Source organism: Salvelinus namaycush, chromosome 3 (assembly GCF_016432855.1).
Source record: "Salvelinus namaycush isolate Seneca chromosome 3, SaNama_1.0, whole genome shotgun sequence".
Classification (NCBI taxonomy): Eukaryota; Metazoa; Chordata; class Actinopteri; order Salmoniformes; family Salmonidae; genus Salvelinus; species Salvelinus namaycush.
The window spans coordinates 31,870,478-31,894,127 of NC_052309.1; the positions used below are offsets into that span (position 1 = coordinate 31,870,478).

Here is a 23,650-nt window from a genome sequence, read left to right on the forward strand (position 1 = left end):
CTATGTTCACCATCATGGCCGACCTGCCCTGGTCCGACAGAGGACCACTAATGACCTGCTAATGTGTAGAGACAGACAACCTGTCACAGTCAAACATCTCTTCTTAACTTCTTATGGCTGCAGGGGCAGTATTGAGTAGCTTGGATGAAAGGTGCACAGAGGTGCCCATATTAAACGGCCTGCTCCTTAGTCCCAGTTGCTAATATATGCATATTATTATTCATATTGGATAGAAAACACTCTGAAGTTTCTAAAACTGTTTGAATTATGTCTGTGAGTATAACAGAACTCATATGGCAGGCAAAAACCTGAGAAGTTCCACTTCCTGTTTGAATTGTTTCTGAGGTGTCAGATTTTCAACCAAGCTCTCAATTGAAATGACAGCGAGATATAGATGAGTTTTCACTTCCTACGGCTTCCACTAGATGTCAACAGTCAACAGAACTTTGTCTGATGACTCTAATGTGAAGGGGGGCCGAAGGAGACAGGAATGAGTAATCACTTCCACGAGCTGATCACGCATTCACCATGCGCCTTCACATGAGTAGGACGTCCGTTCCATCGCTCTTCTGAAGTCAATCTAATTCTCCGGTTGGAAAGTTATTCAAGATGTATGTTAACAACAGTCTAAAGATTGATTCAGTACATTGTTTGACATGTTTCTACTGACTGTTACGGAACTTTTGGACATTTCGTCACGTTATAGTGGAGGCGCTTTCTGACTTTGGAATTGTTTACCAAAGGCGCGAACCAAAGTAGCTAATTGGACATAAATAACTGACATTATCGAACAAATCAAGCATTTATTGTGGACCTGGGATTCCTAGGACTGCATTCTGATGAAGTTCATCAAAGGTAAGGAAACATTTATCATGTATTTTCTGGTTTCTGTTGAGTCCAACATGGCGGCTAATTTGGCTATTGTTCTGAGCTCCGTCTCAGATTATTGCATGGTTTATTTTTCTGTAAAGTTTTTTTGAAATCTGACACAGCGGTTGCATTAAGGAGAGGTATATCTATAATTCCATGTGTATAACTTGTATTATCATTTACATTTATGATGAGTATTTCTGTTGAAACGATGTAGCTATGCAAAATCACTTGATGTTTTTGCAACTAGTGAATCTAACGCGCCAATGTAAACTCAGATTTTTTGTTATAAATATGAACTTTATCAAACAAAACATGCATGTATTGTGTAACATGAAGTCATATGAGTGTCATCTGATGAAGATAATCAAAGGTTAGTGATTAATTTTATCTCTATTTCTGCTTTTTCTGACTGCTATCTTTCGCTGGAAAAATGTCTGTGCTTATTGTGGTTTGATGGTGACCTAACATAATTGTTTGTAGTGCTTTTGCTGAAAAGTATATTTGAAATCGGACACTTTGGTGGGATTAACAACAAGAATACCTTTAAAATGATATAAGACACATGTATGTTTGAGGAATTTTAATTATGAGATTTCTGTTTTTTGAATTTGGCGCCCTGCACTTTATCTGGCTGCTGTCATATCGATCCCGGTAGCGGGATGCAGCCATAAGAAGTTTTTAAGGCTGTTGGCTAGCCAGGCTGAGGCCATAGTGTTGATAACGTTACACAGAACGGGAGGTTGGGCAGTTGAGATCCCTTTCCCTTTTCTACCTAACCATTATTCTGGTTTGGTAAAGGTTAGTGGGGGTTATACCTTTCAGTTTCAACAGATTTTAGTGTATTGTTCTGTGGGATACCTATTTTGCTCCATTTAGTAAGGTGGGTCGTGAGGGGATATTTCCCTACTAACAGGACTCTAAAAGCTCCAAATCATGTTGTCGGGTTGAAGAGGTCATGTAATGGGGACATAATTAACTGTCACTTTGAAGTATTTTACTAGCCCTGTGGGAATATTGACTCTGCTGTGTGCGGTGTGTGTGCGTGTGCCTGTGTGTGTTCTCTCTGTTGCACGGCTCAGCTGAAGTAGGTGTCAGGAAACTGGCCTCATATATTTTCTCATCTGTCTGTGTGGAGCCGGAATGGCCTCTCTCTCAGACAGCACCTCTCCCTGGCTGGAGGTCAGTTGTTATTATACCACAGACGTATTGTTACAAGGCCTGTGGTCAAACAAGACTCTAAATTAAATTAAGATGGAAAAACAGGCACTACTGTAATCAAGAGGGGGCTATATCCCGTTTAAAATGAAAACCCAAATGGAACCCTTTTCCTTATAGTTCCTTATACTACTTTGGACCAGAGCACTAGTACACTATATAGGGAATAGAGAGACATTTGTAACGCATATTTTTAAGCTATATTCCTATTGGGGATGCAAAGCCTTATTACAATACTTTTCCTGTGGTCAATAATAATTACTGGGATGGATTTAGACGGCTGTTAGCCTAGCTGTTAGAGCGTTTGGCCAGTAAATGAAAGGTCGCTGGTTCGAATACCCTAGCCGACAAGGTGAAAAATCTGTCGATGTACCCATGAGCAAGGCACTTAACCCGAATTTGCTCCAGGGGTGCCGTACTACTATGGCTGACCCTTTAAACACCTATCCGGTGTATGTGATAATAAAACATATTGTTTTTTTATATGCTAGGATTTTCATCTGATTTAGTAGCTATTATATCACGTTAATACTAGCATAATAAATCTAGGGTCATTATTGATCACGATGAAGGGCTAACTTGGATATTATGTGTTTGATTTTGAACACCATCCTCATGTCACATCAAACTAAAAGAGGATGGCAGGTTTATTGCAGTTTTTGATGTTGATAACAAGATACAGTGTGAAGCCACTGTGTACGTGCGGACATACCCGTACATCCCACCTGAGCCCTCTCCCCTTATATGGAGCAGTGATGATGGCCATGGGCCTCTATGTATGCGCCCACTCAGGCGGTGTGTGTGTCAACCTGCCAATACGGCTCGTGCCACTGGCCATACTCTAACGACTAACAAGGTCAACGAGATACCATTAAACGTGGTAAACAACACACACAGTGACGTGAGTGCTGGAGGTGGCCGTGCTGTTGCCATGGTGAGGAAGAGATCAATACCCCCCCGGGTAGAAGGGGAGAAGGGGTAAACACAACACCACGGTAATGTGACCAAGATTAGTAGATACACACACACCCACCCACACACCCACACACACACGCACACACTGAGACCTGAAGGATGTTCTCCAGTGGTGTGTGTGTCAACATCTGGAGGAGAGGCGCGTGCTTGGTGGGACTGCTCTCAGAACACCTCAAATGTCAGCTTCTCAGAAGAGACAATCGATCAGCAAAGACCTTAATGATGCTCTGATTGACTGGGCCCTGTGGGAGCTAGCTAGCCTCTCTCAGAGTGGATGAGAGAAGAGAGAGAGCTCTCACAGGAAATCAACATTCACTGTTTGTAGATTTTACATAAAAACACAGGCACCTCCACACACACACACACACACACTTCAAACAGAGCTGACCATATGTACATGCCTCGGCCAAAGGCCATGCAGAAGACATTATCATCATGACAAATTATCTGTTTGAATAATGATTACAGTATCTCAGTTGTACTGAAATCCACTGCCCGTCACAGACGGTTAATCACTTCAATCACAATCAATACAGAGTCTTTAAAAACAAAAGGTGTTGTTCTGATTCCCACCTGCTCTGGTTTCCCACTGTATTTTTATCATGGTGGTCTTTGATGTTGTTATTTGGGTCAGCAGCCCGGACGGCGAGTTATTCGATTAACCAAAACATAAGCCTTGTTTATTGTTCAAGATGGGAACAATGAGGAGAAGGCGAACAGACAGGCTTAGCTGGGAGTCTCAGTCTGGGCTGAACAGAATGTAGCCTCAGCTGGGACTAACTGAGAAGATTGGCCTTCCTCGGTCATCCGGCCCTCTCCGAGAAACAAACACAACCACCCCTGGCGGTAGAGGGGGGCGAGCTAGGACCCCCAGCGGTGTGAGGAAGAGGGAAGGAGCTAATGAATAGGGGGGTGGGGGTATATCTAGACAGAAGAATTGGGACATTCGAACTGTGTCATGATACTGCTGGGGTGGGCCGTAGGGGGAGGCAGCAGATGCATTGGTTAAAATGCATCATGACTCTCCCTGTGTCAGTACCATATATATGGGAGATAAATACTTACGCAACACAATTCAAACTGACACAAAGGCCTTGGTATCCCTGTGTCTGCTAAATGACTAAAATGTAAATGTAATATGAGTGTGAGGCAGCTAAGCAGCCCGCCCATATATAATAATGGACTGTGTTCTCTCTCTCTCTCTCTCTCTCTCTCTCTCTCTCTCTCTCTCTCTCTCTCTCTCTCTCTCTCTCTCTCTCTCTCTCTCTCTCTCTCTCTCTCTCTCTCTCTCTCTCTCTCTCTCTCTCTCTCTCTCTCTCTCTCTCGGGTGTTAGAGTGGCAGAAGTCAAATAGTCCTAAGTCCTATTTGACTTCTGCCACTCTTGACTTCTGCCACTCTAACACCAGAGAGAGAGAGAGAGAGAGAGAGAGAGAGAGAGAGAGAGAGAGAGAGAGAGAGAGAGAGAGAGAGAGAGAGAGAGAGAGAGAGAGAGAGAGAGAGAGAGAGAGAGAGAGAGAGAGAGAGAGAGAGAGAGAGAGAGAGAGAGAGAGAGAGAGAGAGAGAGAGAGAGAGAGAGAGAGAGAGAGAGAGAGAGAGAACACAGTCCATTATTATATATGGACGGGCTGCTTAGCTGCCTCACACTCATATTACATTTACATTTTAGTCATTTAGCAGACACAGGGATACAGAGAAACTTACAGTTAGTGCATTCACTAGGTGGGACAACCACATATCACAGTCATAGTAAGTACATTTTTTCTCAATAAAGTAGTTTTCAGCAAAGTCAGCGCTAGAAATATATATTTGACTTAACCTGCTGCTCCTGTGTGTGTGTGTGTGTGTGTGTGTGTGTGTGTGTGTGTGTGTGTGTGTGTGTGTGTGTGTGTGTGTGTGTGTGTGTGTGTGTGTGTGTGTGTGTGTGTGTGTGTGTGTGTGTGTGTGGCTGTCATGATTAATTGCATGGCCTATTACGGCAGCTTCCCTTTTCTTTGTTCACCCACTCCTTTACTCAAATAGGGACAGACAAAGAGAGACACGGAGAGGGGCTCACGGCTTAAAGGGATATTTCGGGATTTTGCAAATGAAGCCCTTTATCTACTAACCTGGCTAAAACCTAACTTGAAGTCCTCCTGACTTGATTGTTTGTAAAGGCTATTTTGATGTTGTTGGCACGATGTGTCAATAACGAAGGGAATGTGCTTTTTTACTGATTGGTTCTCCTCTGTGTCTTTCTCCCTCAAACCCATGTGGACAACCACACACAGCCCCCGACCGCCGCCCCCTTCCAATACAACTGTTGGATTTTAAAATACAACGTGGCGTCTCAACCCCCCAGGAAATAAAATACAACCGTTTGAGAGAACCAATCTAAGCTCAGCCAGAAATAAGCACAACTCGGAGCAAATACTGCATTTACAACGGCTTCCTGTCCAGACCAGTTTGTCACAGCTCTCTTTCGCTTTGAGTCACATGAGTTGCGTCAGCCAGGCTATTTATCTACTTCCCCAGAGTCAGATGAACTCCCGGATACCATTGTTATGTCTTGCGTTCAGTATGAAGGAAGTTAGAGGTAGTTTTGCAAGCCAATGCTAACTAGCATTACACAGGTTTTATTGTAACTCCAATGACAATGTGTTGTGCCAGTGAGTGTTGGTTTGTGCTGTAGTATGTAGAGAGCTTTATTTATAGTATTGGAACTTCTTTGTTGTCGTAGCTGATGGTGATATTGTATGGCTGACTGGCTGGCAGACTTGCTGGCTGGCTTACTGACTAGCTGACTGGCTGGGCTTCCTAATGCAATCATACTGTATGTTATCTACTTAATCTTTTACTGCAGTGGGCTAAATCAGGGTCACACAGAGTGTTTATTGGTAGTCTTAAACAAATCTTCTTTCGACCAATCGATGGGTCGAAATTTTAAAACATGTTTTTTTTCTCCATATATAGACACATCCTTGTATGTGTTTTAATCAAATCAATTATATGCACTGAGCTTGTCTGATGCTTTAAGCGAACTGTTTGTGTAACGGCAGCCTTCCTCCTCTTCGTCTGGCTCATGACTGGAGGGCGGCTCATGACTGGAGGGCGGCTCATGACTGGAGGGCGGCTCATGACTGGCGGGCGGCTCTGGCAGCTCCTGACTGGCGGGCGGCTCTGGCAGCTCCTGACTGGCGGGCGGCTCTGGCAGCTCCTGACTGGCGGGCGGCTCTGGCAGCTCCTGACTGGCGGGCGGCTCTGGCGGCTCCTGACTGGCTGGCGGCTCTAGCGGCTCGGGACAGACGGGCGGCTCTAATGGCTCGGGACAGGCGGGCGGCTCAGATGGCGCTGGGCAGACGGACGGCTCAGATGGCGCTGGGCAGACGGATGGCTCAGATGGCGCTGGGCAGACGGATGGCTCAGATGGCGCTGGGCAGGCAGCTCAGACGGCGCTGGGCAGACGGGCAGCGCTGGGCAGACGAGCAGTGCAGGCGGCGTTGGGCAGACGGCCGACTCTGACCTGCTGAGGCGCACAGTAGGCCTGGTGCGTGGTGCCGGAACTGGAGGTACTGGGCTGGAGACACGCACCTCAAGGCTAGTGCGGGGAGCAGGAACAGGGCACACTGGACTCTCGAGGCGCACTATAGGCCTGGTGCGTGGTACCGGCACTGGTGGTACCGGGCTGAGGGCACGCACCTCAGGGCGAGTGCGGGGAGAAGGAACAGTGCGTACAGGGCTCTGGAGACGCACAGGAGGCTTGGTGCGTGGTGCTGGAACTGGAGGTACTGGACTGGAGACACGCACCACAGGGAGAGTGCGTGGAGGAGGAACAGGGCTCTGGAGACGCACTGGAAGCCTGGTGCGTGGTGTAGGCACTGGTGGTACTGGGCTGGGGCGGGGAGGTGGCGCCGGATAGACCGGACCGTGCAGGCGTACTGGCTCCCTTGAGCACCGAGCCTGCCCAACCTTACCTGGTTGAATGCTCCCCGTAGCCCGACCAGTGCGGGGAGGTGGAATAACCCGCACTGGGCTGTGTTGGCGAACCGGGGACACCATACGTAAGGCTGGTGCCATGTACACCGGCCCGAGGAGACGCACTGGAGACCAGATGTGTTGAGCCGGCTTCATGGCACCTGGCTCGATGCCCACTCTAGCCCGGCCGATACGTGGAGCTGGAATGTACCGCACCGGGCTAAGCACACGTACAGGAGACACCGTGCACTTTTCCGCATAACACGGTGTCTGCCCGTACTCCCGCTCTCCACGGTAAGCACAGGAAGTGGGCGCAGGTTTCCTACCTGACTTCGCCACACTCCTCTTTAGCCCCCCCCCCCCCCCCCCCAAGAAATTTTTGGGGTTTCTTCTCGGGCTTCCAGCCACGCTTCCGTGCTGCCTCCTTATACCACCGCTCCTGGGTTTTAGCTGGCTCCATCTCTTCACGAGAGCGGCGATATTCTCCAATGTGAGCCCTGTGTCCTTTTCCCTCCAGAATTTCCTCCCATGTCCAGGAGTCCTGTGTAGTAGGCCGCTGCTGCTGCTGCTGCCCGTAGCCACGCTGCTTGGTCCGAGATTGGTGGGTGGTTCTGTAACGGCAGCCTTCCTCCTCTTCGTCTGAAGAGGAGGTGTAGCAGGGATCGGACCAAGACGCAGCGTAGCTCGTGTTCAACATGATTTTAATAAACAAGACAAAACTGTGAACACTTACAAAATAACAAAATAACAAACGTGGCTTACCGAAACAGCCCTATCTGGTGCAGAGAAAACACAGAGACAGGAAACAACCACCCACAAAATCCCAACACAAAACAAGCCACCTATATATGATTCCCAATCAGAGACAACACAAAACATCTGTCTCTGATTGAGAACCATATTAGGCCAAACATAGAAACAGACAAACTAGACACACAACATAGAATGCCCACCCAGCTCACGTCCTGACCAACACTAAAACAAGCAAAACACATAAGAACTATGGTCAGAACGTGACAGTTTGATGAAATAATTAAGACTCACAAATGACTAGAGGGAGTCTGACTGAAAAGTTATGCTACCAAAATCCCTAATTTATTTAGGAAAAACATTCCATATTCCCTCAACCCTTGCTCTCTTTACGTGACACATGTATGCATCGCATGCACGTGACCAATAGGGCCTGACCTATAGCTCCCGAGTGGCACAGCGGTCTACGGCACTGCATCTCAGTGCAAGAGGCGTCACTACAGCCCCTGGTTCGAATCCAGGCTGAATCACATGATTTGGAGTCCTAATAGGGCGGCGCACAATTGGCCCTGCGTCGTCCGGGGTAGGCCGTAAATGAGAATTTGTTCTTAATTGACTTGCCTAGTTGAATAAAGATTAAGTAATTTAAAAAATAATCATAATCATAATCACACCAATAAATTGGTTATAACAAACTCAGCAAAATGAATGCAGAGGATGTGACAAATAAACTAAAAATGGGGGAATGTTTACTGGTTGCTCAGGGGGTAAAGGGGAAGTCAGATGTGTGGAATAAATTTGACTGGTTGTGGAAAATACTGGGGATAAAGAAAAAGAAGGTAAGGAGCAAGCGCTGCATGCATATTATGTGTCAAACAGGTGCTGTTACTGTAGATTACAATATCATTTTCATGAGCATTTGGAACAAAGTAAACAACACAGTGTAATGTTTTTTTCAATTTTTGTAATGTCTTTATTACAGCAAAGACTAAAAACAGTCACATTCATTTGTGAATGCAATTTCAGGAAATGGAACAGTTTAGGCCTATTTATTGTTTACGCTAATTATTCAATGGTCGCTTTGTTATTTTATTTTAAAACTAAAATGCTTGATTGCATTTCAAATCATGAACGACTCGTATGTTGTGTGATGACATGAATGAATAAATGAATGATTGGTGCAGTAGCCTATATAAGAACTGAAATATAGGCCTAAGTATTAAGTATTAAATATAGGCCTACGGTATTAAGACTAAACAGGATGCTCTCTTCGGCCTACAGCTCGATGGTGGTTATACAAGGCTGCTATACTTAGCCTACTAATGATAATGACATTACTTATTATTATAATGATGATCATGATAATAGTAATAATAACAATAAGAAGGAGATCAAGGGAGAGGAGTGTTATTATTATTGTTAGAAATACACATTTCCAGACAGTTTGGAACAGTTTAAACAACACTAAATCAATTATAAATAATACCAGAGAGGCTGGTCTAATGAAAAGAAAGTGTAAAGTCTTCATTACAGCATAGCAAAGATTGAAAACAGTTTTAAAATGGTTTACCTGTCACGCCCTGGCCATAGAGAGGTGTTTATTCTCTATTTTGGTTAGGCCAGGGTGTGACTAGGGTGGGCATTCTAGTTTCTTTATTTCTATGTTTTCTATTTCTTTGTTTTTGGCCGAGTGTGGTTCCCAATCAGAGGCAGCTGTCTATCGTTGTCTCTGATTGGGGATCATACTTAGGTAGTCCTTTTTCTCTCTTTCATTTGTGGGTTCTTATTTTTGCATTGGTTGGTATTTTGCCCTGCAGAACGTCACGTTCGTAGTTTGTTTTGTTGTTGTCGGTGTTCGTTAAATAAATAAATAGAATGAACATGTACCACGCTGCGCTTTGGTCCACTTCTTCCCATGACGATCGTGACATTACCCGACATGTGGTTGCGTGTGGCTTGGTGCTCACGGAATCAGAAGGCTATTAAACAAATACTCAAACCGGCAACAGAAGCAGGATCTGTCTTTTCTGTAGATATATATGGATTATTTATAAAGCCAGGTACATTTAACAGTTAGGCAATTGATTATAGACCTAATTAAGTTGGGGTTTCCTCTCTCCTCACTTTTCTTAGACCATTAAGGCAAGGGCTGTTTTATCTTCTCCTAACTCCACTGCTGCCTCCACCGCATTCTTCTCAACACCAATATGCTGGTTAACTTTTCTATTATGCACATAGCAACATGGTCTAGGAAAAGGCGCCAATTCAACAGCACACTGATGTGATTCAGAACCGCGGACAGCGACTACTATCCAACGTGGGAGAAAGCACATTTGTTATTAAATAATATAATTTTTTATTTCTGTTGCATCATTGTTCTTACATAATATAACCATATACAATTTCAGTAACACGTCTTAGACTGATGGACTGTGCCATCCCCACGGCCTCCACAATGGATCAGTCCACTCAGACAGATGCAAATCAGATCGGTGTCTTTTTTGTGTGTTTTTTGCTACTGCTCGACTAAAGAAATCTCAGTCGACCAACAGCCTATCGATCAAACAATCGACCAGTTGACTAAATGGGGTCAGCCCTACACCTCACACACATGATTATGGACTTAAAATATAGAGTAAAATATGGAGTTGAAATATATTCCATTTTGGGTTTGCATTCCAATATTACACTTTATATACATGACATGACAGAAGACTGAAATATAACAAAACCGTTTGACATAGAAACACCGGATTTAAGGGTGGGAGTTTAAAAAAAAGTATGTTTATTAATTATGAAATTATGAAAAATATTAATAACATTCCACCCATGAGGCCACTAGAGGAAGATTTGGTCATTTGACTGCAGGAAAGAGGTACAGCTGGATTACCGGCAAAGCAAATGTATACTATCTCTCTCGATTCATCTCTCCCCCACTCTATCCATATCTAGCTTGCCCACTTCCACCTCTCTCCCCCCTCTCCTCTCTCACCCCCTCTCTTCACGCCCCTTCTCTATCTCTATCTCTCCCCCTCTTCTCGCTCTCTCCCTCAATATACTTTCATTTGATTTCTCTCTCCTTTTGGTTCTAGTAACTGGGCAGCTCAGTCTTTTGTGTAGAGCGAGACATTTCCTGTCGCTTGATGCTGTGTTTGCTTTTCTGAGCCTGGTCCCCGAGTAATGATCGGGTCTGCTGTTGTTTTAACATTCATGGTGCCCCCTCTCTCTATCCCCCATCCCCCTTTATTCTGCCCCCTCCCCACCCCCCACCCAAACATGGCCAAGACCAGACCAGGATGTAACTCTGTGCTCCTCAGAACAAGACAGACTATGGACCCCTTCATCCCTCCTCTACCTCCCTGCCCAGCCCATGAGTCATTGTCTGAGTCAGACAGACCCTGTGGGTGTGTGTATCAGTGTGGCTGGCTGTCTCATCCCAATACAGTAGAATGGGCTCAGAGCTGCTGCTGCTCCAGTCCACAGACTGGCAGGACAGGAGAGAGGGAAGTTGAGGGATGTATGTAAGGAACCTGTGCAGGTCTGCCTGGGTGGGAGACAATAATAGACAGGCAATGAGTTATCTCACAGTGATGGGATGTCTTGTTCTAATCTACATGCTTTTGGTTTGGTGCATTTGTACTGAATGGAATCAGTCTCTAGTGAATCAAGGAATAGATTGTAAGGTTCCGTGCTGTTAATAACACAATGGCTGTAATAAAATGTCCCGTAAAATGGACCCAACAGCGGCACCTGTTATTGAGAACTGCAGAATGATAAAGTCTACATCCCAAACGGCACCCTATTCCCTATTTAGAGCACTACTTTTAAATCCAGACTTTTGGCAGTGCAGTGTATAGACGGAATAGAGTACCATTTGGTATGCAGCCAAAGTGACCGTTCTGTAACCTCAGGAATGCATTGCAGCATTTGAGCCTTCCCTATCCTCCCAGAAGCCCTGTGACAGGAAGTCCATCTGGGACAGACAGCAGGACAACTAAGTGACAGGGTCAGGGGACCTACAGGGATTGCACCCAGGGGAGACAGCTCTCTGGCTGGGTGTCCTGTTCCCAACATCCCCTCTGGATCTGGCAGAACATGGAAGGGAAGAAGGGGACACAAGAAATGACTCTCAATTCAACTAGGATCTACACTGTAAAAAAAAAAAGTAAACTTAACCAATTGCTTAATCAGCATTATTCTGTGAGTTGGGTGGACTTCAGAAGGACAAGCCATTCTGCTAATGTATAAACGTTTGTTCACTCAACAAACTTTACTCACAGGGAGTTGAATGTATAAGAACATGTTGAGTAAAATGACAAATTTGTGTTTGCCGTTCGAAGGTAACACTGTATGTTGGTTCAGCTACACTACTGGTCAAAAGTTTTAGAACGCCTACTCATTCAAGGGTTTTTCTTTATTTTTACTATTTTCTACATTGTAGAACAATAGTGAAGACATCAAAACTATGAAATAACACATATGGAATCTATATATAAATATAGTATAACATATATTTGAGATTTGAGATTCTTCAAATAGCCACCATTTACCTTGATGACAGCTTTGCGCACTCTTGGCATTCTCTCAACCAGCTTCACCTGGAATGCTTTTCCAACAGTCTTGAAGGAGTTCCCACATATGCTGAGCACTTGTTGGCTGCTTTTCCTTCACTCTGTGGTCCGACTCATCCCAAACCATCTCAATTTGGTTGAGTTCGGGGGATTGTGGAGCCCAAGTCATCTGATGCAGCACTCCATCACTCTCTTTCTTGGTGAAATAGCCCTTACACATTCTGGAGGTGTGTTGAGTCATTGTCCTGTTGAAAATTAAATGATAGTCCCACTAAGCACAAACCAGATGGGATGGCGTATCGCTGCATAATGCTGTGGTAGCCATGCTGGTTAAGTGTGCCTTAAATTCTAAATAAATCACAGACAGTGTCACGAGCAAAGCACCTCCACACCTCCACACCTCCTCCATGCTTTATGGTGGGGAATACACATGCAGAGATATTCCGTTCACCCACACAGCGTCTCACAAAGACACAGCAGTTGGAACCAAAAATTTGGACTCGTGTTTCTTGGCCTAAACAAGCCTCTTCTTCTTAGCGGTGTCCTTTAGTAGTGTTTTCTTTGCAGCAATTCGACCATGAACAGTTGATGTTGAGATGTTTTTTCTGTTACTTGAACTCTGTGAAGCATGTATTTGGGCTGCAATTTCTGAGGCTGGTAACTAATGAACTTATCCTCTGCAGCAGATGTAGCTCTGTGTCTTCTATTCCAGTGGCGGTGCTCATGAGAGCCAGTTTCATCATAATGCTTGATGGTTTTTGCGACTGCACTTTCAAAGTTATTGAAATGTTACCTATTGACTGACCTTCATGTCTTAAAGAAATGATAGACTGTTCTTGCCATAATATGGACTTGGTGTTTTACCAAATAGGGCTATCTTCAGTATACCCCCCTACATTGTCACCACACAACTGATTGGCTCAGACGCATTAAGAAGGAAAGAAATTCCACAAATTAACTTTTAATAAGGCACACCTGTTAATTGAAATGCATTCCAGGTGACTACCTCATGAACTGGTTGAGAGAATGCCAAGAGTGTGCAAAGCTGTCATCAAGGCAAAGGCTGGCTATTTGAAGAATCTGAAATTTAAAATATATTTAGATTTGTTTTACCCTTTTTTGGTTACTACATGATTTCATGTGTGTTATTTCATAGTTTTGATGTCTTCACTATTATTCTACAGTGTAGAAAATAGTAAAAATAAAGAAAACCCTTGAATGAGTAGGTGTTCTAAATCTTTTTACCGGTACTGTATATGCCCAAATGTTAACCAAACTCACAATGCTATTGTAGCTGGTTAAATCAAATAAAATGTTCTAATCAAATTGTATTTGTCACATGCGCCAAATACAACAGGTAGACCTTACAATGAAATGCTTACTTACAAGCCCTTAACCAACAATGCAGTTTTAAGAAAAAAATAAGAAAAAGAGAAATAAATGTAACAAATAATTAAAGAGCAGAAGTAAAAAAAACAATAGCGAGGCTATATACAGGGGGTACCGGTCAATGTGCGGGGGCACCAGTTAGTCCAGGTAATTGAGGTAATATTTACATGTAGGTAGAGTTATTAAAGTGACTATGCATAGATAATAACAGAGGGTAGCAGCAGCGTAAAAGAGAGGGGAGGGTAATGCAAATAGACTTGGTAGCCATTTGATTAGATGTTCAGGAGTCTTATGGCTTGGGGGTAGAAGCTGTTTATAAGCCTCTTGGACCTAGACTTGGCGCTCCAGTACCGCTTGCCGGGTCCTCAGATCCTCAAAAGGTTCTACAGCTGCACCATCGAGAGCATCTGTAGTTCCCTCTGTAGTTCCTTGCGGTCGGAGACAGAGCAGTTGCCATACCAAGTAGTGATGCAACCCGTCAGGATGCTCTCGATGGTGCAGCTGTAGAACCTTTTGAGGATCTGAGGACCCATGCCAAATCTTTTCAGTCTCCTGAGGGGGAATACGTTTGGTTGTGCCCTCTTCACGACTGTTTTGGTGTGCTTGGACCATGTTAGTTTGTTGGTGATGTGGACCCCAAGGAACTTGAAGCTCTCAACCTGCTCCTCTACAACCCCGTCGATGAGAATGGGGGCGTTCTCAGTCCTCCTTTTCCTGTAGTCCACAATCATCTCCTTTGTCTTGATCACATTGAGGGAGAGGTTATTGTCCGGGCACCACACGGTCAGGTCTCTGACTTCCTCTCTATAGGCTGTCTCGTCGTTGTCGGTGATCAGACACTGTTGTGTCATCTTCAAACTTAATGAGGGTGTTGGAGTCGTACCTGGCCGTGCAGTCATGAGTGAACCGGGAGTACAGGAGGGGACAGAGCACGCACCCCTGAGGGGCCCCCGTGTTGAGGATCCGCGAGGCGGATATGTTGTTACCTACCCTTACCACCTGGGGGCGGCCCGTCAGGAAGTCCAGGATCCTGTTGCAGAGGGAGCTGTTTAGTCCCAGGGTCCTTATCTTTGGTCCTTAGCTTTGGTGAGCTTTGAGGGCACTATGGTGTTGAACACTAAGCTGTAGTCAATGAATAGCATTCTCACATAGGTGTTCCTTTTGTCCAGGTGTGAAAGTGCAGTGTGGAGTGCAATAGAGATTGCATCATCTGTGGATTTGTTGGGGCGGTATGCAATTTGGAGTGCAATTTGGAGTGCGTCTAAGGTTTCTAGGACAATGGTGTTGATTTTTACCCATGACCATCCTTTCAAAGCACTTCATGGCTACTGACATGAGTGCTACGGGTCGGTAGTCATTTAGGCAGGCTACCTTAGTGTTCTTGGGCACAGGAACTATGGTGTCTGCTTGAAACATGTTGTTTTTACAGAATCAGACAGGGAGAGGTTGAAAATGTCAGTAAAGACACTTGCCAGTTGGTCAGTGCATGCTCACAGTACACGTCCTGGTAATCCGTCTGGCCCTGCGGCCTTGTGAAAGTTGACTTGTTTAAAGGTCTTACTCACATTAGCTGCGGAGAGCTTGATCACACAGTTGTCCGGAACAGCTGATGCGCTCATGCATGTTTCAGTGTTACTTGCCTCGAAGCGAGCATATAAGTAATTTAGCTCGTCTGGTCGGCTCGTGTCACTGAGCAGCTCTCAGCTGTGCTTCTCTTTGTAGTCTGTAATAGTTTGCAAGCCCTGCCACATCCATACAATTCGATCTTAGGCCTGTATTGACACTTTGCCTGTTTGATGGTTCGTCAGAGGGCAAAGCATGATTTCTTATAAGCTTCTGGGTTAGAGTCCCACTCATTGAAAGCAGCAGCTCTACCCTTTAGCTCAGTGCAGATGTTGCTTGTAATCCATGGCTTCTGTTTGGGGTATGTACTAGCAGTCACTGTGGAGACAACATCATCAATGCACTTATTGATGAAGCCAGTGACTGATGTGGTGTACTCCTCAATGCCATCAGAAGAATCCCAGAACATATTCCAGTCTGTGTTACCTCCAGTCTGTGTTTTTTATTTTACCTTTGTTTAACTAGGAAAGTCAGTTAAGAACAAATTCTTATTTTCAATGATGGCCTAGGAAGAGTGGGTTAACTGCCTTGTTCAGGGGCAGAACAACAGATTTTTTTTACCTTGTCAGCTCGGAGATTCGATCTCGCAACCTATCGGTTACTAGTCCAACACTCTAACCACTAGGCTACCCTGCCGTTACCTTACAGTTGTAAATTGAATTAACAAACTCTGCTCAAAGTGAGATGAATTTGAACAGCATGTTGAGTAAAATTACAAGCGTATGTTTGCTCAAAACCACGCCAACATTATATTTCCCAGCATGCTCTATTGCAGGTTGATTTTCAGAATTGTTTGTTTCAATACCTGTGTTTTTGCATGTACATTAATTGGTTGTTTCATCTTATGCTACACAAACATAAATAAATACAAATTCTAAGCTAATCCAATCTGTTAGTAGTTGGATTTTTTGCACCCGTTATTGAGATGTCTGTTTCAGTTTATATAATTTAGGTAGTCTCAATAAACTATCTTCAATACCTTGGCAGTCATTGTGAATGCAAGTTGCAGTTGATTAAAAGTTCAAATTGTTGGATATCCTCACTTTGGCTGGATTCCAATAGGAATTGCACATCACTTTGCAAGCCAGCATAATATGACTTGCAGGAGTTTTAGACCACTGCGTTAGGGTGTAATTAGTCCCTCAAAAAAAGGCCTTATGATATATGTAATGTATTGTCATAAAGAAATATGCAAAAAAGTTGAACATACATTCTCAAGTTGAATTGTATGTTCGTTCAGCTATTTATCCAAATGTTGAGCAAACTCACAATCCTATTGCAGATGGTTGCCTTACAATTGTAGATTCAATTAACTTTAATGCTATTTTGTTGAATAAACTCAAATCCTATTACAGCTGGTTGCCTTACAATTGTATGTTGAATCAACTTTTTTTTACAGTGTGACTGGGAGAGTGGAGACCCACTGGGCACACACTGGTTGAATCAACATTGTTTCCACTTAATTTCAATGAAATGATGTTGAACCAAAACAGAATAGACGTTGAATTGACATCTATGCCCAGTGAGTAGGGATGAAAGCTGGAAAAAGCTCTTGTCTTTCCTTAGACCTCTGTCTTTTCTTATTGTATGTTGGACATGATGGATGAGGTGCTGTGTGTGGAGAGAGACACACACACAAACCCCTGGACATGCTGCGCTGGATGTTTCTGTAATGAACACAATGGGAGACAGAGTGCTGGTTTCAAGCGCAGGGCGCAGCAGGTGTTTATTTGTAAAGGACCACTGGAGGAGGCAGGTACCTGGGTCCAGGGGCAGACAAAAGGTCATATACAGGGGGTCCAAAAAGGCAACAGTACAGGCAGGGAGAAGGCTAATGACGTAGTCCGGGAGACCAGGCACAAGGTTGAAGACAGGAAATCTGATAGGCAAAAGTACAGGCAGGGAATAGGCAAAAAGGCGTCGTTAGTGAGGATGGCCAAAACTACGGTACACAGGAGGACTAATACAGGGAAAAACAGAGCTCCGAATAGAAAAGTGTATCAAACAAACAATACCTCACAATGATGGGGTGCAAAGAACTGAACTAAATATTGTGTGTAAATGACATACAGGTGTGTGAACTGGTGATCAGAATTCAGGTGATTTGGATCAGGAGAGTGAGCTGTGTTCAGGGGATCTATGTGTTTGAGAGTGTGAGCTGGAAAGTGAGCTGGAAAGTGGGCTGGAAAGTGAGCTGCGTTCAGGGGATCTACGTGTTTGAGAGTGTGAGTTGGAAGCAGACGTTACAGTTTCAGTTGTAAAACACACTGGAATATGGATGAAGGGTTTATAGGAATAAGACAAGACCCTCTTACAAAACATTTGAGAAATAACATGACAGTTTGATGAGGGGTATTTCCTCATGAGGTGCCTCGTAAATGGGCATCTCTGTGCTGTAGATATTGTTATAAATTGTTGTAAATGGATTGTTGTAAATTGCTATTGTTGTTGTTGTATTTAATTGCATTGAGTGCATGTGAAGTGTCGATCTTGCCCACCTGTCATCTTGCTGCAAAATGAGGACCACAATGGAAATAAGCCTCCGGGCTTGACTGTGTTTTTATACTCAATAATCTTTTATCTATGTAATATTGTCTCGGGCTGGAGCGGCCTACTGCTTTTAATTATCCAATAAATTCAATCAATCTTAACACACAGCAATACAAGTAGCTCTCCAATCGCACATGAGCTAGCTTATTGATCAACTATGGACTAAGTATGGAGATGAAACTACACCATTCGTTTTCATTTGTGTGTTGCTTCATATGTTAATGTACTTGAGTGGGTGTTTTTATGTGCTTCCGCATGCCTTAACCATGTTCTCAGGATGTAGATCATTACTTTCCCTCCTTTCCGGCTGAATGAGCAAGAACTAAATGCAACCTAAAGCTAATGGCCAGTTTATAATAGGGGACAATGAAGGTTTACCAGGTTGTTTCCATTCTCTTCTTTATGCATAATGTACTGTATGTAAATAAATGTTTCATTTAAGCTTGGTATTGTTGTTAGACTTTCTTATTGACACATCCACTGCTGGTACTAGAATAAGAATGACACCTTCCTCTCTCTATACATATCTCTTTCTCTCTCTCTCAATCGCTCTCTCTCTCTCTCTTTCTCTCTCCATCTATCTCTCTTGTAGAACATTGATGTGACAAACTTCAGCAGCAGCTGGAGTGATGGCCTGGCATTCTGTGCTCTCCTCCACACCTACCTGCCCGCACACATCCCTTACCAGGAACTCATCAGTCAAGACAAGGTACCCATCTCACACACATACATGCATGCATACATGCAGACAACTGCACGAACACACACACACACTCATTCATTTATCATTCCAATTAAGAGCTCATGAACATGGACACCCACACTGATGTGACCTTCTACTTTCTCAATTAATTTCTTCTTCAAGAACCTTTTAGAGTACCTCCAAACCATCATTCATAGCGCAAAACTTTAATACCTTACACTAAAGTCTATTGTATGAGAAACATAGGCTGAGATTTACTAAAGGTATGCAGGGGCACACAAGCTGTTTGCGTGTTAAATAGCATTTTACTGTGGTGAACATTTTACTAAACGGGTGCGTAAGCATTACAGCATGTAAAACCAACTAAATGTGGTGGAGCATGTTCCTTTACATTTGGGAGATCCTCCAAAGCACCATTGATAAAGACACATTTTAATCCCTTAGACCAGTGGTTCTCAAACTTTTTAGAATCCCATACCCCTTTGAACATTCAACCTCCAGCTGCGTACCCCCTCTAGCACCAGGGTCAGCGCACTCTCAAATGTTATTTTTTGCCATCATTGTATGCCTGCCACACACACACACTATACGATACATTTATTAAACATAAGAATGAGTGTGAGTTATCACAACCCGGCTCATGGGAAGTGACAAAGAGCTCTTATAGGACCAGGGCACAAATAATAATATTATAATAATTAATCATTTTGCTCTTTATTTAACCATCTTACATAAAAAAACAAATTTGTTCATAGAAAATTGTGAATAACTCATCACAGGTTAATGAGAAGGGTGTGCTTGAAAGGATCAAATCAAATCAAATTTATTTATATAGCCCTTCGTACATCAGCTGATAACTCAAAGTGCTGTACAGAAACCCAGCCTAAAACCCCAAACAGCAAGCAATGCAGGTGTAGAAGCACGGTGGCTAGGAAAAACTCCCTAGAAAGGCCAAAACCTAGGAAGAAACCTAGAGAGGAACCAGGCTATGAGGGGTGGCCAGTCCTCTTCTGGCTGGCCGGGTGGAGATAATAACAGAACATGGCCAAGATGTTCAAATGTTCATAAATGACCAGCATGGTCAAATAATAATAATCACAGTAGTTGTCGAGGGTGCAGCAACTCAGGAGTAAATGTCAGTTGGCTTTTCATAGCCGATCATTAAGAGTATCTCTACCGCTCCTGCGGTCTCTAGAGAGTTGAAAACAGCAGGTCTGGGACAGGTAGCACGTCCGGTGAACAGGTCAGGGTTCCATAGCCGCAGGCAGAACAGTTGAAACTGGAGCAGCAGCACGGCCAGGTGGACTGGGGACAGCAAGGAGTCATCATGTCAGGTCGTCCTGAGGCATGGTCCTAGGGCTCAGGTCCTCTGAGAGAGAGAAAGAAAGAGAGAAAGAGAGAATTAGAGAGAGCATACTTAAATTCACACAGGACACCGGATAAGACAGGACAAGTACTCCAGATATAACAAACTGACCCTAGCCCCCCGACACATAAACTAATGCAGCATAAATACTGGAGGCTGAGACAGGAGGGGTCAGGAGACACTGTGGCCCCATCCGATGATACCCCCGGACAGGGCCAAACAGGAAGGATATAACCCCACCCACTTTGCCAAGGCACAGCCCCCACACCACTAGAGGGATACCTTCAACCACCAACTTACCATCCTGAGACAAGGCCGAGTATAGCCCACAAAGATCTCCGCCACGGCACAACCCAAGGGGGGGCGCCAACCCAGACAGGAAGATCACGTCAGTGACTTGGATGCACATAACTCTGCAATGTTGGGTTGTATTGGAGAGAGTCTCAGTCTTAAATCATTTTCCACACACAGTCTGTGCCTGTATTTCGTTTTCTTGCTAGTGAGGGCCGAGAATATACTCTCACATAGGTACGTGTTTGCAAAGGGCATCAGTGTCTTAACAGCAGTGATTTGCCAAGGCAGGATACTCTGAGCGAAGCCCAATCCAGAAATCTGTCAGTGGCTTCTGATTAAATAAAATTTTCACAGAACCGCTTGTTGCAATTTCGATGAGGCTCTCTTGTTCAGATATCGGTAAGTGGACTGGAGGCAGGGCATGAAAGGGATAACGAATCCAGTTGTTTGTCGTCCATTTCTGGAAAGTACCTGTGTAATTGTGCACCCGGCTCACTCTCACTCAGGTGCTTCGCTATATCACATTTGACATTGTCCGTAAGCTTGAGTTCATTTGCACACAAAAAATCATACAATGATGGAAAGACCTGTGTGTTTTCCTAATGCAAACAGAGAAGAGCGCCAACTTCTTAATCATAGCCTCAATTTTGTTCCGCACATTGCATATACTGTAGTTGCATATACTGTAATCCTCGATTCAGATCATTCAGGCGAGAAAAAACATCACCCAGATAGGCCAGTTGTGTGAGAAACTCGTCATCATGCAAGCGGTCGGACAAGCGAAAAATATGGTCAGTAATGAAAACTTGTCAATACTTTGCCCCTTGATAACTAGCGCACTTCTGTCTGTTGTAAAAGCGTTACATGGTCGCTGCCCATATAATTGCATAGTGGAGAAAATAAACGAGAGTTCAGGGGCCTTGCTTTAACAAAGTTAACCATTTTCACTGTAGTGTTCAAAACCGCCTCTCGGTGGATGCTGCAGTGTACCCAAGTGGCGTCGGGAGCAACTGCTTGCACGTGCGTTACCACTCCACTATGTCTCCCGGTCATGGCTTTTGCGCCATCAGTACAGATACCAACGCATCTTGACCACCAAAGTCCATTTGATGTCACAAAGCTCTCCAGTACTTTAAAAATATCCTCTCCTATTGTCCTGGTTTCCAGTGGTTTGCAGAAGAGGATGTCTTCCTTAATTGACCCCCATAAACGTTACGGACATGTACCAGGAGCTGTGCCAGGCCCGCCACGTCTGTTGACTCATCCAGCTGTAATGCATATAATTCACTGGCTAATCTGCGAAGCAGTAATTGTTTCAAAACATCTCCTGCCATGTCACTGATGCATCGTGAAACAGTGATGTTTGATGCTGACATTGTCTGTATATTTTTTTCCCCAGCATTGTCCCAGCCATATCTGCGGCAACAGGAAGAATTAAGTCCTTCACTCTCCACAAGAGAGTAACGGTTAATGTGATTGGATGTTAATTATTTGACTAGGCTTCCTATATTTGACATTGTGTTGTTATTTCGCTAGATTATATTTTGTTGTTACACTAGATTATATTTTTGGCAGTAAAACGAGGCTACTCAGGCGAGAAAAAAACCTCACCCAAATGTATAGCACTGTTTGAAAATGTGAAAAAAAAATGTGAATCACATTTTTATTTGGCGTACCCCCGATGGCATTGCGTACCCCAGTTTGGGAATACCTGCCTTAGACTAAGGCCTAGATTCAATCCGGACAGTGGAAGATCCGCGCTATTGCGCAATTTTTAATTTTAAATGCAATGTTTCTGTGTTCTACGAAGGCTGCGTTCACGGTAAACACTGCATACGTGGATCTTCTGCGGTCTGGAACGAATCCAGCCCTAAGGGCTTTTGTATGACAAGCATGTACCTTTAAAGCCACCCTCTATCACTTGGTGTTAAAGAGAAGCGGCTATGTATTAGTGTTGACAGACAGTCCTGCTGTATGTATATGCAGGTGGCATATAGAGAGGAGAGAGAAGGGCACAAAAACACAGCAAACAGGCTCCGCTTCGTGCCATGTGTTGGGTTCAGCACCCCTGTGTTTATTCGACCAGCTCACTATAAACAAAAGAGGACGACACTTCGGCACACACACACACAAACACACATCCGATGCTGCATGCTATACGTGACAAATTAGCCAGGCTGATTACTATGGTAAAACCTTTCTGTGCCTTCCCGATGACAGACAAAGCTAGCCCATCCCCAGTGAATTATTCAGTGAGGGCTGTGTGTTGGCTTTAATGTGTTCTGTTGAGTGACTTCCTAGTTTCTAGACTTACAGGCCCCCTTTGAAAGCAAAAGTTAGAGTGCTCCTTTCCTAGAATGTTCTTTAGATCTTCTATCATTCCATTCCATTTATCAAAGCTCTCTGTCATGGCTCGAAATAAGGTTATTTATCAAACATTATTTACTGTTAGACTCCAACACCATGAGGTTCAGCCTCTTTGGTTTCCCAATCTCAGCTCTCATCCTTTATTAATAAATCATTTTCACGCCGTGCAGCTGACATCATGGGCCTGTCCAAAGCAAACAACAGAGGCTATCTGTTCAAAAATAGTATAGAAATAATAATAGTGCATGTCTCCCAGTCCCAGCCAAAGACAACCACTTTGGCAAAATTTTCAATAAAACCTGTTTTCGCCTTGTCATTATGGGGTCGTCGGGAGGGGGGCGGGAGAGTGGAGCATGGACGTGTGTCGGGAGGGGGGCATACATCTGTCTATATAAGGTCCCATAGTTGACAGTGCATGTCAGAGCAAAAACCAAGCCATGAGGTCGAAGGAATTGTCCATAGAGCTCCGAGACAGGATTGTGTCAAGGCACAGATCTGGGGAAGGGTACCAAAAAATGTCTGCAGCATTGAAGGTCCCCAAGAACACAGTGGCCTCCATCGTTCTTAAATGGAAGAAGTTTGGAATCACCAAGACTCTTCATAGAGATGGCCGCCCAGCCAAACTAAGCAATTGGGGGAGAAGGGCCTTGGTCAGGGAGGTGACCAAGAACCCGAAGGACACTCTGACAGAGCTCTAGAGTTCCTCTGTGTAGATGGGAGAACCTTCCAGAAGGACATCTCTGCAGCACTTCACCAATCAGGCTTTGTGGTAGAGTGGCCAGACAGAAGCCACTTCTCAGTAAAAGGCACATGACAGTCCATCTAAAGGACTCTTAGACAATGAGAAACAATATTCTCTGGTCTGATGAAACCAAGATTGAACCCTTTGGCCTGAATGCCAAGCTTCACGTCTGGAGGAAACCTGGCACCATCCCTATGGTGAAGCATGGTGGTGGAAGCATCATGCTGGGGGGATGTTTTTCAGCGGCATGGACTGGGAGACTAGTCAGGATCGAGGGAAA

The 23,650-nt window shown here is 44.2% G+C and overlaps 1 protein-coding gene across 1 annotated transcript in view; it reads left to right on the forward strand.

The window, feature by feature from the left end:
• specc1 (sperm antigen with calponin homology and coiled-coil domains 1) overlaps positions 1–23,650 on the forward strand; it is a 98,454-nt gene that overhangs the window by 56,997 nt on the left and 17,807 nt on the right. Inside the window, exon 11 of the mRNA XM_038975597.1 lies at positions 18,491–18,607. Within this exon, the coding sequence (XP_038831525.1) occupies positions 18,491–18,607 (117 nt within the window). The remainder of the gene's footprint in view (positions 1–18,490; positions 18,608–23,650) is intronic.